General features: G+C 39.9%; 1 protein-coding gene across 11 annotated transcripts in view; it reads left to right on the top strand.

Moving 5' to 3' along the window:
* The window catches only part of phldb2b (pleckstrin homology-like domain, family B, member 2b), a 38,287-nt gene that overhangs the window by 4,737 nt on the left and 15,665 nt on the right, over positions 1–17,885 (top strand). For 2 of the 11 annotated variants that reach the window (XM_079488324.1, XM_079488328.1), the window contains exons 2-9: positions 461–529; positions 739–862; positions 3,669–3,851; positions 8,028–8,147; positions 10,000–11,129; positions 13,817–14,158; positions 15,861–15,998; positions 17,236–17,373. In XM_079488324.1, the coding sequence (XP_079344450.1) occupies positions 461–529; positions 739–862; positions 3,669–3,851; positions 8,028–8,147; positions 10,000–11,129; positions 13,817–14,158; positions 15,861–15,998; positions 17,236–17,373 (2,244 nt within the window). Of the gene's footprint in view, positions 1–291; positions 530–738; positions 863–3,668; positions 3,852–5,575; positions 5,725–8,027; positions 8,148–9,999; positions 11,130–13,816; positions 14,159–15,857; positions 15,999–17,235; positions 17,374–17,885 lie in introns of those variants that run through there. The other 9 variants (XM_079488327.1, XM_079488323.1, XM_079488326.1 and 6 more) reach the window with 6 other exon arrangements.

The following is a 17,885-nucleotide window of genomic DNA, read 5'->3' as shown; positions in this document are numbered from 1 at the left end:
TATAATATCTGTATTTAGATCATTCGACATGATTTTATGGAGCCTTAAACCTTGGGAAAATTCTGTCATTATTTACACGCCCTCTTGTCATCTAAACCTGTATGAATTTCTTTCTGCTTCAAAACACAAAAGAAGATATTTTGAAAAATGTTGGCTTGCCCCATTGACTTTTGGGGACCAATGGTATTTGGTTACCAACATTTTTCAAAATATCTTCTTTTGTGTTATTTTTGAGAAAGAAAATCACACCGGCTTAAAATGACAACAAGTTGAGTAAATAATGACAGAATTTTCATTTTGAAAGTGAACTATTCCTTTAAAAGTCTATACTTAATGATTTATTTAATTCATTTTATATATGTTATATTTCAAAGTATGTAAAGGTCCATGATTAATGTATTTATTGTCATATAATGTGTATGTGTCAATATGTGTGCTTTGCTCCTATTATGTGGTACAGGACACAAAGACAAACTGCCCACCTAATGTCCTCAAACCAGAGTCAGATCAAAGTCTTGATCCTCCTAAGGTGAGTGCACCTTCCTTCAGCTTTTGTTTTCCCCCTTGAAGTGATACTTCACCCAAAAATGAACATTCTGTCATCATTTACTAACCTTCGAGTTGTTCCAAATCTGTATGAATTTCTTTGTTCGGGTGAACCAAGAGAACGATAATTGGAAGAATGCTTATAACCAGAAAGATCTTGCCCCCCTAAATCTGAACCTTCTGTTGCTTCAGAGCCCGCCCCTGGATTGGATCGACACGGGAAAAGCTCTGAAGGTACAAACAACCACCCCTCACCTGGTCAGCCTTGGTAGCGGAAGACTCAGTGTTGCCATTACACTGTTACCTTTGAAGGAGGGTAAGTGCTCTTTTCTGCCTCATCATTTGTCTCCTGGGCCCAGTTGCATAAACTTAGACTTAACAACTAGTCTCATTGACTAGCAAGTAGTTTGGACTAATCTGTCTTACTTTTCAATTCCAAACTATCTTTTTATGCAACTGATTTAAAGAAGTTATGACTCTTGAAGAAAGTAACTTCTAAGACTAGTCATGCAACCGCCCTCTAAGCTCTCTTCATCACACACAAAAACCCAGATAGCTACGAACAAGCCCGCGCACAAAGAATCAACCCTCTATCTTTGTGGATCTGTCTATGTGTCTGCCTTCATGAACAGTGGATACGTGTTGAGTCTATTGGAAAGGCTGACTTGGGCCGTATGCCTGCAGAGGTTGAATGCAGGTTGACTAAGGATGATCTAAAGAAAGAGGACAGAAGGAGGATTTTGTGGTGTAAACATTCCAAAGACCGGATCCCATGTGTGGCTTTAATCTTTACCTTAAAGGAATAGTGCACCACAAATGAAACAATAGCCTTGTGTCATTGCAAACCCATATTTTGTCATTTTTCTTCCGATGATAAATACAGCAACAGTTCATAGACAGTTTGTAGACAGACCACGGCTGTCAATTATACGAATAAAAAGTAAAATTGGAGTTTCAAATCTCAGATGTGGTATTTATCATTTTAAAGGAGCTGTTCTGTCAATTCTGAGCTTTCCTGTAGCTCAGTGGTAAGAGCATGGCGTTAACAATGCAAGGTTGTGGGTTTGATCCCAGGGGATTGCACATACCTATGTATAAAAGTATAGGATAATGCAATGTAATGTAAGTTGCTTTTTATAAAAGCGTCTGCCAAATACATAAATGTAATGTAATGTTAATGTCCTCATTTACTCACCCTCTTGTCATTTCAAAACCTGTAAAAATAACACAAGAGTTATTTTGAAGAATGTTGGTAACCGGTCGATGGCTGTTCAGAATTACATATTATCAGTGTGTTTTAATTTTAATTACATATTATCAGTGTGTTTTTATTTTAAAATTAACACATGTGTTAGGCATTATCAGTGCTGTAGTACTTTTTTCTGTAGTCTCGGACTTGTCTTGGACTCGTTGGTATCTGCACTCAGACTTGGTCATTGGTCAGGTTCTAGTTGGTCTCGACCGAGTCCGGTGATTATTTTTCTCCTTTTAAACAAAACTCTTGATGAAGCATGCTTGTTGTGATCTAAAAACAGGTGACCCGAAAACTGTTGCAACCGATTCTTGACTCGAAATCGAGAGCTGCTCGTGCTCATCGGTTTCGTCCAAATTAAACCGAAAGTTTTCCTGACACACTTAAACACCAGTTCTCATCATACAAACCTCATCAATAGTAAGTATCATCAAACTAATTCAGATAAATAGTTCAACAGCAACAGAATGAATTTTGTACTATGATGTTACCCAGTATGCATTGCAGCATGAAGCTTTCTTTTGTTGATTGTCACTATAGTTGAGTTTCACACTCTGATTGTTGAGTTCTGATTGATTCAGCAAATTTCCATATTTTTTTCTGTCAATTGGCAGCCCAGAATGTGATTGTTACACTACAATAAAAAGACTCAAAATCTGAAGTTGCACTTATGTGAAATTGCTATGCCCAAAGTCAATAAAATGACCTAATTCGATCCGCTTTTTGACCATTTCAAATAAAGCCTGTGATCTTAAAGATCTGAGATCTGAAGATTTTAGGTTTGTTGAAATGACACATTCAATCTACACACATACACACACAATTTCCTCCAACTTCTCACCGCTCTTATCATGTCACCTTGGTGACATTAGAATGCAATCTGACAATGGTGCAGGAAGTGCACAGTGATAGGACATGAAGTCAACTTCCTGCTGGTGGGGCCAAGAAGTAAAGACACACAAGTATTACAGTAACAATTAAATTTAAAGGTTCAGTGTTTGAGATTTAGAGGCATCTAGTGGTGAGGTTGCGAATTGCAACCAACAGCTCATTCCACACCTAAGATGTCATCACGTTTTCGCTTCTTTCATTCTGAGGTTATAAAATCAAACTTTGTGAGGTCTTTACAAACCTCTAAAGACGTATATTATATTGCATTTCTGTCAATAAATCCTCCAAAAAACTACACACAGCAATTAAAACAGTGGAATTGTATTGTATAAACAAGTGAGCCAGAAGAAGTCAGAGCAGAATGGATATCTAAAACATAAGTGTATACTGAACACTGAATATTTTTTATATGTCCTAAAAGCAATAAAAACAAAAGGAAGCTAATCATGTGGTTATCATAGTTCATGTGAAAGAGTTAACATTGCCTGTGTATCACTGACCACTCCGAAATCCTTTTAAAGTTTATATTTTCATCAGAATTCAATTTAAAAGCCCCCAGGCAGTAAAGACGGAAAAGCCCCGCAGTTGTTCAGGATTCATAAGCATTGAATGGACTTGTCAGCTGTACCAACAGCAGAACAATATGTAGAGATTAACTGATTTAAACATAGTAAAACATCCCACAGGCATTTAGTAGTCTTCCATTTTTTTGGCCTGTTTCAGACCAGCAATGCATAACCGTGACACAACCGTTGAATTTAAACTTTTAGCTGATTGCTTTAAGCGGAACGCTTTTTGTTACATAACTGCATCTTAATACAGACAATAAAGTGATTTCTGAGTTAAGTGTAAACTGTGAATCATAAAAATAACTATTATAGTACATGAATTTGTGTTTTGCTTGCCGTTCGAAAAAGGTCTTACAGCCAAATTCAAATTAGCTTCCAAGTGCTTAATGTTTAATCACTTTGTGTTGAAGGAGTGACATGCATTGGCCGTGATGATGCTCATGTACCTCAGGACATCACTATCGAGGGACCTGGAATTGAGGCGGAACACTGCAAAATCGAGAACAAAGGAGGGATTGTCACTCTTGACCCCTGCGGACACATGTGTTCACTCGACGGCGTTCCTGTCACCAGACCCACACCACTTACACAAGGTAACCACAACATGAGTTCAGAAGGAGACCCTAATGTCTAAGCTGTGTGCAAATGCATTTTTCACATAGAAACATTGCAGATGAAAATATTATTGTTAAGTAATTGGTAAAGTTTGTGCTATCCGTCTATAAAAAACTAGGTGATAACAAGCATCGAGTGGTAGAGGTTTGTGAGAATGAAGTGTGTTATGTACTGGAAATACATAGGCTAGTATCTTTTTCTTGCCAGATTTTGGTTTTGGACGTCATGCAGAGTTTAATCGGTGTGGTTTGGATCTTTATTCAATGTGATGCTGTGACTCAAAGATTCCACTAGCGGTAGAGTGAGCTACGGAGCTCAGATTAGGGTTGACCGAATTTCTGCCCCAAGGTTGTATTTTCCCATAATGCCTGCATTCTTTAACCCCACCATGCTCCTTAACAAACCATCAATCATTTTCTTTGCTTATTCGCGAGTGTTCTTTCACTATCTTGGTAGGAGTGATCCGGATACACATTTACCAGACTTATTTATCCTGACACTATTCAGACATGAAATGCAAATATTGACGGTGTGAAAGGGATTTAGATGTGTCAACAGAGAGCAATGCAAATGAAGACAACTTTCTTTTAGTTTTTAAGGCTTTTTGAAATCTCAGAGCTCGACACATCTAAACTTCAGAAAGAGCCACACGATGGTGAATACAGAGAACAACATTGACTGTGAAATTATATTTTTGAGGCTAACCTCCCTAGTTTGGGTCAGATAGATCAAAGCTGAATACACGGCTGCTATAGCAGCTCTAATCTGTTTGGCTGACTTTCATGAACGAAACACGTTTTACAGTTTGCTGGAAAACAAAGTCATGTTTACTGTAAACTATATTTTCTCTTTCCTTCCTTTTTTGATATTTGTCACGTTGTGAAACTTTACGTGATTGGCAAATACTCTGACTGGGTTCATTTTGTATATATGACTAGTCTGGTGCATAACCGCATTTAATGTACAATCTGCTCTTAGCGAATATATACATTCTATAACTACCTTTAAACTCATCATATCGGAACCAGACTCAGATTAAAATCTGACCCCTCATTGTCTTCATCCTAAAGCATTTTATTGATCAAAACTGGAGAAGATTGTGCTGACACCACGATGATGTGGACGTCCGAAAAAAGGATTGTTCAAGAGGGAGCATTGATTTTAGTCTCAAAGTTGCACAATATATTACTCAATGATGGAATCCTGCACAGGGAACAAACATACTAAAGTTCATTGTGTTTTTAATATTTGTATTGAATTAATCTACGCCGTTTATTTTCCACAAATGATTCTATAGAGTTTGTTTCAGGGTACATGGACAAAAATGAAGGGTGTTAAATCATCCCCTTTCCAAATCTTTACATTAACGTACAGACTAAATTTAGAGTTGTTCACTGAACTCTAAAGCAGTAAATTAAAAGTGACTTGCTTTAGAAAAAATAAACAATGAGTTAGGGAGCATTTCTCTCCCTTGCTGTACTTGAGAATGTATAGCGTGTGTCACAGCACCACCCCTTTAGGTTGGGTTAGGAACGTTTGCTTCTCATTCATTGACATCAGAAGAGGAGGAAAGTGAAGCGGTCGCGTCGGAGTTTATCGCACTGTGAAACGCTCGCGCGTCACGGGTCATGGCTTTCTGCGTGAAAGAGGACTTCGCTCAGTGGGAGTCTTCTGAAAGGTTTGTTTATACAGACGTATTTTCAGACGCGTATCCATAGATATGTCAACTTCGTTAGACGTTTACTCATCTACACTGCATGCAAAAGACGCGACACCATACAGTCACCGACAACTGAAAGCGGGTTGTGTCGGGGTGAAGATGAAAATCGTGTTTTTTATCAGTGTAACGAGGTATGCTTTAGATCTGTATGGTTTTAAACAAGGCGATGGGTTATTATTCATGGATTTACACGTCGAGATGTATTGGTTGAGGACAGTAGCCTATATGCGACAGTATGTCGTGGGATAATTCGTTTTATATTAAATTTATTATTTTTATTATCAATCAATAAAAAACAAATGACGATATGCTCCATGCCGGGAGTGAGAAAGCTATGATTAAAATATGATGTAATATCAATAAGACAGAAGGAACGGAATGTTGAAGTTTAAATGCTGTTTATACATGCCAAGTGCATACATTATAATGGGCTTTCTCTGCAGATTGCTAATGCTTTTAAGATTGTTGGTCTATTCTTGCACGTTATTCAACACTTGAACTGTGACCATAAGGCATGCCAAGTCAATGTGCAATGAGTTTTCTATTATTGATCAGATAACGTTTAAACATATTTATATTAAGATCAACCATTTATATTTCTCTCTCCAATTTATAGCTTTAAACAGAAATACTAAATGCAGACGATTGTTTCCTTGTGGTGCTGGGTTAATCCAATAATTTAAGCAGGGAACTGAGCATAAACTAACATGCACATTTAATTATGTGATCAAAGGGATCTTATTTTTAATCTGATCTTGACTTTAAAAGAGAGAGTTTATAAGAAGAGGCAGCTGTGTTTGTGGATTCATGTGTGAGATGAAATGGCAGGAAAGGACTTGCTACATGTGTAAACTCTTTTGTTAAAGTCTGTTTGTAGCATTTTTATTGACCTACACACATGCATTTCACTTGGAAAAACTCTATTAAATGGCAGAAAATGCATCACATGCAGCCATATGCATTTGCATTGATATCATGAACCGGTGAATTTATTTAGGATTTTAGCTTTAGGGGCACAGCTTTGCAGACTAAACACTTATCACGGTTGGCTATGAGCGTGCATTTGCGCACGTGCATGCCTGTTTATGCTTGGGAACTGCAGTGCTTTTGTCTGGATGTGTTTTTCCTACAGTAAGCGTGTTGACTGACTCAGGGTTATTTTCTGGCATATTGCGTCCATCTGTTGTTATGAAATCAGGACTTCTTCTGACTCAATTTTGCCGTGTCCATTCTGTAACTTCAGAAACCTGGCAATGCTTTTGAACAATGCTTTTGCCAGTGTACCGAACTCTGGAATGTGTGGGACAGATTTAGGAGACCGAATGTCAGAGGGTTGGCATGTTAATGACACGCAAGACTTACGTTCACTCAACAGTGGGCACCGAAACACGAATGTTGGCCAGGCACGGATGTTTGAGGAACTTTTTGCCTTTTATAGTGTATTCTTTCAGTGAGTTAGACAATTTATTATGCATTGAGATAGACTATTACACAACTGGGTAGAGATATTGCTTTGTTTCAATGCCAATGTCCCGGCTCAAGTGTTGAAATGGAGCGATTCGTTTATGTACAGTTCTCACAAATCCCCGTTTTTAATAGAGTTGTTTTCCTCCTAAAGCTCAGACTGACTCTGTCTGATGATTTTACATCCTCTTTTGGTTCATCCAGCAAAAAAGACCGTTCATGCGAATATTTTGTTTTGTTTTACTGAGGAAGATAAAGTTTTCCTAAGTGAGCTGTTATTCAGCTTCCAGCGAGTTTCCAGGCTCACGTCCATCCATCGCTCTGTGGTCTCTGATTTCAGATTAGTGGAAAGAGCAAAGCCTCACAAGACCTGGTGCTCAAGAGACAATGAGGGGTAATTGATGTTCAAGCCACTTTTATGGTGACATAAGCTTTTCTTATTTACTTTGATTGACAGACGTAAGTGGTATTATGTGGATGAAAGATTTTGTATTTAAATGAATCAGGAACAGACGTTATTTTTTTAAGAGAAAACATCCTGTTCCACATCTTAAGGGGCTAGTTCACTCAAAAATGAGGGTCTGTCATAATTTACTCACTCTTGTGTTGTTCCAAACCCACATGACTCATTTTTGTGAGGCACACAAGACAGATTGTTAGGGACTGACAGCCGCAGTCACCATTCACTTTAATAGTTTTTTTCCTTATAATGAAACTAAATGGTGACTGAGACTGGTAGTTCTTAAAGGGATAGTTCACCCAAAAATGAAAATTCTGTCATCATTTACCCTCTTGTCATTTTAAACCTGTGTGACTTTCTTTCTTCAGCAGAACACAAAAGAAGATCATTTCAACATAAAAAAGTCCTGAAATCTCTTGATATCTTCTTACTGAGTTGTAGTGTGAGAAATTAAATTGACTCATTTTAATATTCAAAACGGTATGCGTGTTTCTACTCCTCTCTCTTTAGGTTACACTCTCTGTCTGGGTAAATCCTACATCTTTCGTTTTAACCATCCAGAGGAGGCTAACCGAATGAAAAGCATGCTGCCTCAGAAGAGCCCTGTTTCTCCACTGGTGTACAGCACAGGTAACTTCTCCCTACCCTCCTCCATCCACTTATCCCTTTGTTGCTATCATCTTCCCTTCACTCACTTCTCCTCTTTTTAAGTTGTATCAATCTTTTGGTCTAACACCCGCAAACCCCCTCGGGAGGTGATCTCTCCACTGATCTCCTCTCATCTTTCCTGCACACGCACACACCTGGCCCATATCCCTACAACAAACCAACTTAAAAGGGGATTTGGTGTGTGTAATATATTTCAGTTTTCTGTCACAATTATTTTACGGTCGCCCGCAATACGATCCTCAAAGCTTTCGATGTAACAGAACCCTTTTAAGGATATTGAACGTCTATTGCCTTGAAGACCTTAGCGAGATTAATACATATAAACTTAGGCTCCAAAGTATGACTAAGTAAATCCACCTCATCTCGTGGAATGTATGATCTGTACACAGATGTGAGTTGGATTATCTCTGTGAGTTGATTGAATGTTTTGATTGAGGTGTAGATAGTGAGGCATAAATCACCCCCTACACACACATGCACCCTCGACACACATTTTGTGTTGCTAGACAGCAGGGAAGAACCTTAACATAAACAAATGGGAATCCACTCACTGTGGTGGGTACAGAGGAAACCTGGGAAAAGCACACACACCCACTCTTGTCCAACTCAAATAGTGTGCTCACTATGATGCTGTTGTGTAGTTTAACCCTTACTAGTTTGTATACTGGAGTGTGGTATGACCAGGTCAGTTGTTTTGACCTCTTATGCAGCTTTTGTGTACTTTTGATCCCTGAAAGCCTCAGCTCTCATTTATTGTAAATGTATGGATGAGCAGCTAGTAACCTACAGTTCTCGACACTATTGTGTTACACGAGGAAAAGAAAGTAAAACAGATAACAACGTGTAAATACTGACAGAAGTGTTGTTATTTTGTGAACAATTCTTTTAAGATCTTGCATGTATTAGTTAGGTATCCATAAAATGTGACTCTTGCCTGTAAATGGATAGCCAGACACTTTCTCCCACCCATTTATGGTCAAAGAGTATGTGCCTGTGTGAACATACATGCCCTTCCCCACACCGTCCTTATGATATATATTTTCCAGTTTCTGCTTTTTTTCTTGACACGAGAGGTTCGTCTGTGATTTATACTTGGCATGTGCAGGTTAATGTCTTTTATGAGGGTTTATGTCAGTCATCTGAAAAGGAATTTTCTTTGATCTGCGCTCTCCTGGCACGTGGCAGAGTGTCTCATCGATAGACCGGAGAGATGAGGTGTGTGTGTTTGAGGGAGTGTTAAACAGATGTGAAGACCCCAAAACCTAGAACCCAGGACCAAACTATGTGCAGGAATTGTATATATTTATCGTTTAGTAATGTCTGTGTAGCGGAGGTTGCGAATGTTTTCTACTGTATAAAAGGTTTACCCCATTTTTCACTCTTAAGTGTTTTCATAGCACGTTTGTGTAACTTTGGACTTACTTGGACTTTGGACTCACTCACAGTCAGTTTCTATTTTCAGAAAATGTCTTCATTGTTTGTGTTGGCTTCAGAACTGCTTAGAATATATAAATGGATAGACAGGCAGACAAAAATCCCGGAGAGAAAACATTTTTGTTCTGAATTGTTGTAAGTCAGATGTGTCTCAGGTATATCCGTCAGAGCTTCCTCCGCTGCTGCAAATCATTAAAACTATTTAATTGGCTAACATTGGCTCAGTAGACAGTTATATAACTTCTTGTAACCACTTACTCATGTTTTTATTTGCCTGACATACTACTATTACTATATACTATACACACTACAACTACTATTACCAAACTCCACTAAACATTTTCCCCAACCGATTATTGTAATATTTTTGCTTTTTCAGATTATCTGAAATTTAGCAGTGACTTTAGTCACTGCCTAGGTGGAACCAGCACTAGAGGGATGCGCTCCGTCTCCGAGCTGCGTGATTTGATGGACACTTTACAGAAAAAGAAACAGGCCCTGGAGAACAGCTTGCGAGCCAATGGTGACTCAAGCCCCTCCTACTTCAGCATGACACAGTCTCCACCCACCACGCCCAATCTGTTGTCACCCGTCACTACCTCGTCCCCAATATCATCCTATCAGGAGCAAGCCAGGCGGTTGTATAACTCAGAACGGCCACCACTGGGAACCAAAGTTCCAGTCCATGCACCTAAAAGTATGCCTCCATCTCCCCGCCGTTCCGATCCCAGAGAGCGAGACACCTCAATTCCTCACTCCCGTCCCATGATGCGCAACCAATCTCAGGACAGTCTTCTCAACAGTATGTCGGAGAGTCGCCGTACCGCAACCTCAGGTTCTGTGCTCTCAAGTTCTCTTCCCCCCACACCAGGGGGCGGAAGTGGGGCAGCCAGCATGCCCTCCAGTCCCCGCCTGGCTCGCAAATTGTATACCCCAGACATGAGCCCCAATGGAGGACTCGATCCTACTCCACGACAAAGGAAGTATTCCGCTGGGTCGCTTACAGGCATGAGCTCACATAGCCGCTCCTTACCACGCCTCTATCGACCTGCCGATAGCCAGCTCACCCTTCCCTTGACCTACCGATCACAAGACGGCCACTCTTCTCGCCAAGCTGGCATCCCTGAAGCCAACCACCTGAACGGTCATTCCGAGGTGGTTTGCATTTCCCTGTCCACCAAACCTGGGGCCAAACACACCATGGCCCCTCCTGATGTCACCATGACCTCAGAAGAGACCACTAGTCCTCGGCAGGCCAAGAAGGTTAGTTTGACGTCTGTCAGCTCCTGTTCCGATTTGGATCAGCAAAGTCTACGTGGTCCCTCCCCGGCTCTGGAGTTTAGTTTCGGGGAGAGGAGGCAGTCATTCGGGAAGGCTGGGATTGGACCGCATGGAGGCTTCCGGGACAGGAAGGGCAGCATCAGCTCTCTGAGTGGAAAAGAAGAACTTCAAGACTATCATCAAAGACAGAGAGACGAAAGACTGCGAGAACAAGAAGTGGAGAGGCTGGTGAGACATTTTTAGTTTTTCATTATCACTTTTTATTGGGTCTTTAAAACTTAGCACATTGTTTTTTCTTTCATGACCCTGTTATCTTTTGCCATGAGGGATATCAAGCTAGGGCTGGTGACTTTTCATCCCCTTTTGCATTATGGGATTTTGTGGTATCTTAGATACAAATCCAAATGAATCTTTCTGCTAAACTTGGAGTGCTCAGTCAGTTCCCTATACAGTTTTACAACAGTGATACACACTACACTAATCCCAAACCTAGGAAGTTTTGGGGGATAAAGATGGAATGGTGCCCCTTGCATTCCACTCAGTCATAACCCACAGAAATGCCCCTCTCGTTCTCTGTCGTGGATGTGGTGAAAGACCCAAACAGAGGTGTGGCTGCCTAACAGTCCTATTAATAGACGGGTTGACAGCCCAGAACCACATTCACTTTAATTGAACTCTGCCTCCCAAACACACTCTCTGGGAGGCCTCCTACAGCTGCTGATGATCCTGGCAGGCTGCCCACGCTAACATCCTCCATTCTTGCTTCTTAGCTGCTCTCCACGAGGTTCAATTGAAAGTCAACAGTGCTTTTGTACACTGTGGTCAGGAGAGGCCACCTGTGTCACCGCCCTGCTGGGCACAGGCCAGACCATCAGCGTATGCTGCACTCATTTATTACTTATCACCAGCCTGTAGCTGTGGTACTCCTTACAAAGTAAAATACAGGCTTGGATGAACTGAAAGCCAAACCACTACAGGTGGATAAGTTTACAGACAAATACAGGCTTTTCCGAAAGTCTGGAATTTCAAAACACTCCCAGTGAAGCGTGTTACTATGAAAGTCAGTGCTCGTGTCCAAAAAACACACATTAGCTGTGTTCCAGAAACTAAAGAGATGCTTTGTTGTCTACTGGCAACTTGAACTGAAGCATCGTAACCAAAAGAAAAGCTTGCAATTCATTTGTTTTGACTTTCCAATTACTGATTCCAATTATTGTAAGTTCGGCATAATTACTTTACAAAGAAAGCAATTCCACAATGCACTGTGACAAGCTCAATAAAAAAGTTTGGTAACTCTTTAAAATAAGGTTGTATTAACAAACATGAGCTAAAAACTAGCGATACAACTTTTAGTTAATTGTGCATTAACCTTTAAAGTGAAGTGAAAGTGATGATGTTGTGTGTAAATTTTTGGAGGATGTATGACATAAATGCAATATAATATCCATAACTATATCTTCAGAGGTTTATAAAGACCTTACATAAGGAAAAGTCATGTTACCTTAGAATTAGCCATTTCTATCCACCTATACATGGGTCCCCTTACATGGAATTTGCCCCTAAATGGACAAACTGCTCTAGCGTATTTCGTAAATATTTTATTACCTTCAGCAAAGAAGCAAAAAAAGTGTCAACATCTTAGTTCTGTGTCAGTCACGCCATGCTTTTAAAGAGAGGGTGAATTGAGCCTTTGGTTCCAATTCACAGCCTCACCACTAGATGCTGATGAAATTCATACACAGAATATTTAATTTTAAACCAAATATAGTTTTCGCTGAGCTTGTCACAGAAGAAATTATCCCTTCAGTCTTACTGCCTGAATTACATGCTGTTTGTGTCCCAATATGGTGTTATAGAGTGCTGTTGACCTTGAATTGATATAGATAGGATTGTTTACATTGTCAGTATTCTTCATATCAACGGGGGGAGCCAATGACAAGGTTTACCCTCGGCCATGCACTGGCATGGAGGTGGGGCAGCCATGAGTTTCAGCGGACGGATTAAATCACACTGCTGCTATTCGTATGTCTTCTCCTGCCCAGTGCCGTCAGTGGTTTTAATGGGTCATAACGGGTTTTAACGGTTCATTCCGTGCCCAGATTCTGAGATCTGTCTTTCCTTTGAGTCTGTTGAGTGCATTTGTTTTGTAATTTGTCTTTAATTGATTGGGAAATGTAACCTGGCATCGTGTTATTGGGGATGAATGTGTCTTCTGTTCCTGTGGGCTGGAGGTCACCATGTGCACTTTGACCTCTGTTTCTGATAACATGGTGAGTACAGCTGAAAATTCGATCAGTGGATCATGGCTCATGCAAATTTGAGGCTTATAAGCTGTTTTGTGGATCATGTTTACATTTACGAGGAAATGCTCCCCTGTGGATATTATTACTGTTAAATTTTGCGCTACAAAGCGGGTAGGAAGAAAAATTCACAGTTATCTGAACCTGAGATATCTTTTTTCAAGGCTTTGGATTGACTGGTGTGAGTGTTCTTATGCATTTCAATGTCTGATGATAAATGCAGGGCTTCCTTAAAGCCAAATTCATTCCCGGGTGAACCAGTGCTGCCTCCCACACCAGATCTGTTTTTGGATTTATACACCTGGACAGACTAGGGATTTCAGTCGGTTTCATTGTCTTTTTAACATGCACATGTACTGGTTGGATTCAATGTTGAGACGCTGCTTGCTTTGCGCTGCACATGGGCTATTAGAATGAGATGTTTGTTACTTGGCAAAGGGTTTGTGACATGTGGACATGCTCAGAACTGCTGAAGGTAAATCTGTGTGTATTTCAAAGTTGAGGATTGTTTCCAAATGTATTAGAGCGCACAGCTGCATGTCTGCATTCAAAATTTTGATCTTGAATGATGTATGTATGCAAATTTAAATGTTCTTTTGGCTCTTGAATTCACAGGAACGTCAGCGTTTGGAGACTATCCTGAGTCTGTGCTCAGAATTGGGACGTGCGGAGCAGAACAAAACCGGCTCTGCCGTCACAGACTTGGAGAAAATCAACAAGGAGCTGGAAAAATTACAAGTGTCAGATGACGAGTCTACGTTTTCAGATTCTGCCAGTCTTTCAGCTAGCTTTTCTACTGAGAATGACTACGGGTCCAAAACCAGGGAGTCCCAGGCTAGTGAGGAGAGACGGGTACGGCAGCGCCGGATCAGTGGACAGAGAGAAATTAGGGCAGAGTCATCAAGTGTGTTTTGCTCCGTCCCCACACCTTCTACTCGGCTGATACGGACAAACAAGGTAATTGTTATGTTTAAAAAATGGTTCACCAATGTGGATTTGTCTGATGACAAATCATTTACACAAAATTGTCATAACAGGAAAATTGAAGTTATAAATCTATTAACCGTTTTAAAAACCACAATACATTTTCTAAACTGAAGTTAAAGGGATAGTTCACCTAAAAATATAAATGATCTCATCAGTTATTCACTTGTTTCATTCAAAACTTGTATATGACTTTTGAGAAAGGTCTCACTGGATTTGAATCCATACAAAGGAAGTTAATGGGGTCCAGTGTTGTTTTTGAAACCAACGTTCTTTAAAATCTATTCTTTTGTGTTTAATAATAAGAAAAAGTCTTTGGAATGACATGAGGATGTGTAAATGATGAAAATATGTTCAGTTTTGGGTGAACAAACCCTTTAAGAAGACTTTTATTCACTTGTGGAACTGACTAATCTCTGCTGATCAGGTGACCTCCAGCGTGACTCCGACAGGCTGTTCTCCAGTATAGCTTAATGCCGGGAGTCTTTTCCCACATGCAATATGCCTTTAATCTTGTTAGGTAATTGAATCGTTCGTAAAGCCTGACCGTTTCCTTACTGCAAATTCCTGTGACCTTATAAGAGTTTCCCACCCTTCCTTGGCATGCACAACCACACGCATGCACTTTAATCCACAAAGGAATGGTGCTGTCTTCCCTTCTTCTCATGAATGGAATAATGCACGTGAGAAATAATTCTGTTAAACTAATGTGCAAACTGACTATTAACATTTTTTTTACCTGTTGGTTGGTGGGATTATTCACTCATTATTCACCCTCATGTCATTCAATATGTGATTTATACATATGATTCAATATATGACTCTCTCTTCTGTGAAAACCAAAAGAAGATATTTTGGGAAATGGTTTTGTGTCCATACACAAAAGTTAAAGTCAACGGTGGCCAATGTTAAAAAAAATGGTTCAAAATATCTTCTTTTGTGCTCTGCTATAGACAAAAAGTCATAAAAGTTTAGAATCACATAAGGGTAAATGATGAAAATAAATTCTGTTAAATTTTTATTCCCAACAATGAAACTGTGTGGAGACAACCCAGAAATGTGCCTCATCCATAACATAAACTGAGATGAGGTGATATAAACATCACAGTCCAAATATAGAAGAGTCACACGCATTGTAATTGGTTGATTCAAACTCTCACACACTCCATACCATGTGCCACACAATGGACAAATAGCTTTCTTTCTTTCTTTCTTTCATCCACGTGGAACCCAGTCACAGATAACGGTTTGCTTCTGAAACTCAAAACAAGGAGACCGGCTTCAACGGATATTAAATTTAAGGAAATCTAGGTAGTAGCAACCCCTCTGTTCCTCGGAGTGTCCGTTGGACACATTCATCACTGTAATTTCATTCAGTGAATTCTGGGTCAGTGCTGCTGCCAGAAGGGGGTGTGTTCACGCTGTATTTACTGCTTTGAAACTTTATATTTTTAATAGTATTTTAAATTAAGTGTTTTAAAATAAGTCAAAACACCCAGCATCCACAGACGTTAGCTATCAGCCTTACCGTTATCAGTTTACCTTTGAGAAAAATGTAAGTATTTATTATTGATAAGTATTTCCCACTTTGGCTGTGACATATTCACAATAGCACAGTATCTCATAGAACTTTGATTTAGTTGCATGCTTTCTTACATTATGACGTCCCTAGCAGGCACCTGAGGACAATGCACAGCTGAAGCTGGAAGTGAGACGTATCGAGGAGGAAAGAATCCAGGTCTTGAATAATATGGATGAATTGGAGCTGAAGATCAAAGACCTGGACAACCAGATGGAGGAGTCCATCAGAGAGGTAGGTCAGAGAGGGAGGGGGAGATTTCATGGATGGTGGGATAAGTTGAGAGAGGGATGTAGTCACGTGTTTGTGTGGGAGAGCGCATGTGGAAGAGTGATCAGGAACTGTGATGCAGACCACAGCAAGATGAGAAGGTGCCAAGATATCGGTCTTTCTTTGTCAGTTTTTGACCACAAACACACGTTCTTCTGTATTTATAAGTACAATGTTCCTAACAGGCCGTTACCAGACTGTTTTCAACAGAATATGCAAAAAATTATGCGTCCGTCTGTTTACACGGAAAAGGTGTTTCAGGGTACTGAAAACGCTAACTTTTGAAAATGGATCTCAACGTGCAACTTTTTTAAAACGCAGCCATTTTCGTATCCATGTAAACTGCAACTGGGAACTTTCTGAAAACGATGATGTCACTTACATGCGTATAACACGCTCAGTCACACGAGTATAGCCAATATGCTGGCTTCCAGTACTGTGAGCTCTTGCTGCTCAACTATGTATTAACGTTTTCCCAGCAAAATGTGGATTCGCTGCTCCAATAAGACCCAGCGGAGACACACTATTTACATTCGTCAGACTTTAATCACATATATACGTCGACCAACGGTGTTTAAAAGCACTTTTGGCTTATAACTGTGCATGTGCCAAGGCACGTCCTGTTCCTTTACACAACAATATCACCGTCCACTGGCCTGGCGTGTATACTGCAGCGTTTTTATCTGTTTTCCTAGATCCATGTAAACGCAGACCGTTTTGATTACCCTGTCATGTTTACGTGAAACTTTTCAAAAACGCAAAGAAAAAACGTTTCCATTTTCAGCATGTAAACGTGGCTTAAAAGGACAATGTCATTGTATATTAGAGTGAAAGTGAGTAATGGCTCTGTTGATGTCGAAGCTTGAACTCTCCATCACTTGAATTAATGGTACGTAAGCTGGTCATCTGCCAGCAGTTCCTCTTTACTGTTAATTCAGCTGTTCCATTAGACTTTTATTCAACAAACTAGAGCTGTTCCATGGTAGTTTTATGAGCTTGGGGCTTTCAGGAGTTTTATGAGCTCAGACTCTTTTTATTTGAGGCACCTTCTAGGTGGTCCAGAACATCACTGGTTGCCACAATGTTATTGAATTTTATACGGTAGCTGCGGTTAGTGTTTGTTGTGCTCACAATTGAAAAAGCTAAGCAATTAAATTAAAACGTCAGATAAGATGAAGCATTAGTGTGTCTGTATGTTTAGCTGGATGTGGAGCACGCTCTGTTGGAGGGTGAACAGGATTCAGAGACCGCTCAACTGCAGCAGGAGAGAGATGCTTTGGAGAAACTTAAGGACAAGATGGCTGACATCGAAAACAAAGCACAGGCGGAAAAATCTCAGGTATGTCGATTCTGTGTACAAGTGTCTGCATATTACCTATGCAGTCTGCATATATTTTTAATAAGAAACTTTCTTATACAACACTTATAAACAGGCCCACTACTAGGCTGGCTCGACTGGGTGTGCATTGCATGTATCATTTTTTAAAAATGTCTGTGATTAAATGGACAGATTATTATTTAATAGATAATACAAATAAGTATTGAGTAAGTATTTAAAAATAAGTATTTCAGTTTTAATTATTTTAATTGTCAGCCGGATATTTTTGGAGAGGCTCAAGATCAATCTGGAGGGGCAATTCGCCCATAGCCCCCCAGACCTAGCATTGCTTATAAATATGGGTACAAATATTATAGTTTACAAAAAGAAATGCTTATTGCGGGCACATTTTTTATTTACATAACAATAGCAGAGGGTTCCTTTTGGACCCTACATATGAAATGAAAAGGGGAAAAATATGTTTATTTGCTCTCACACACACATGGACGAACGTCCTGGCAGCATCTCGGTGT

Source organism: Barbatula barbatula (assembly GCF_947034865.1).
Source record: "Barbatula barbatula genome assembly, chromosome: 23".
NCBI classification, from domain to species: domain Eukaryota; kingdom Metazoa; phylum Chordata; class Actinopteri; order Cypriniformes; family Nemacheilidae; genus Barbatula; species Barbatula barbatula.
The sequence above is the reverse complement of the archived record's forward strand: the minus strand, read 5'-3'. Positions and strand labels throughout refer to the sequence as shown.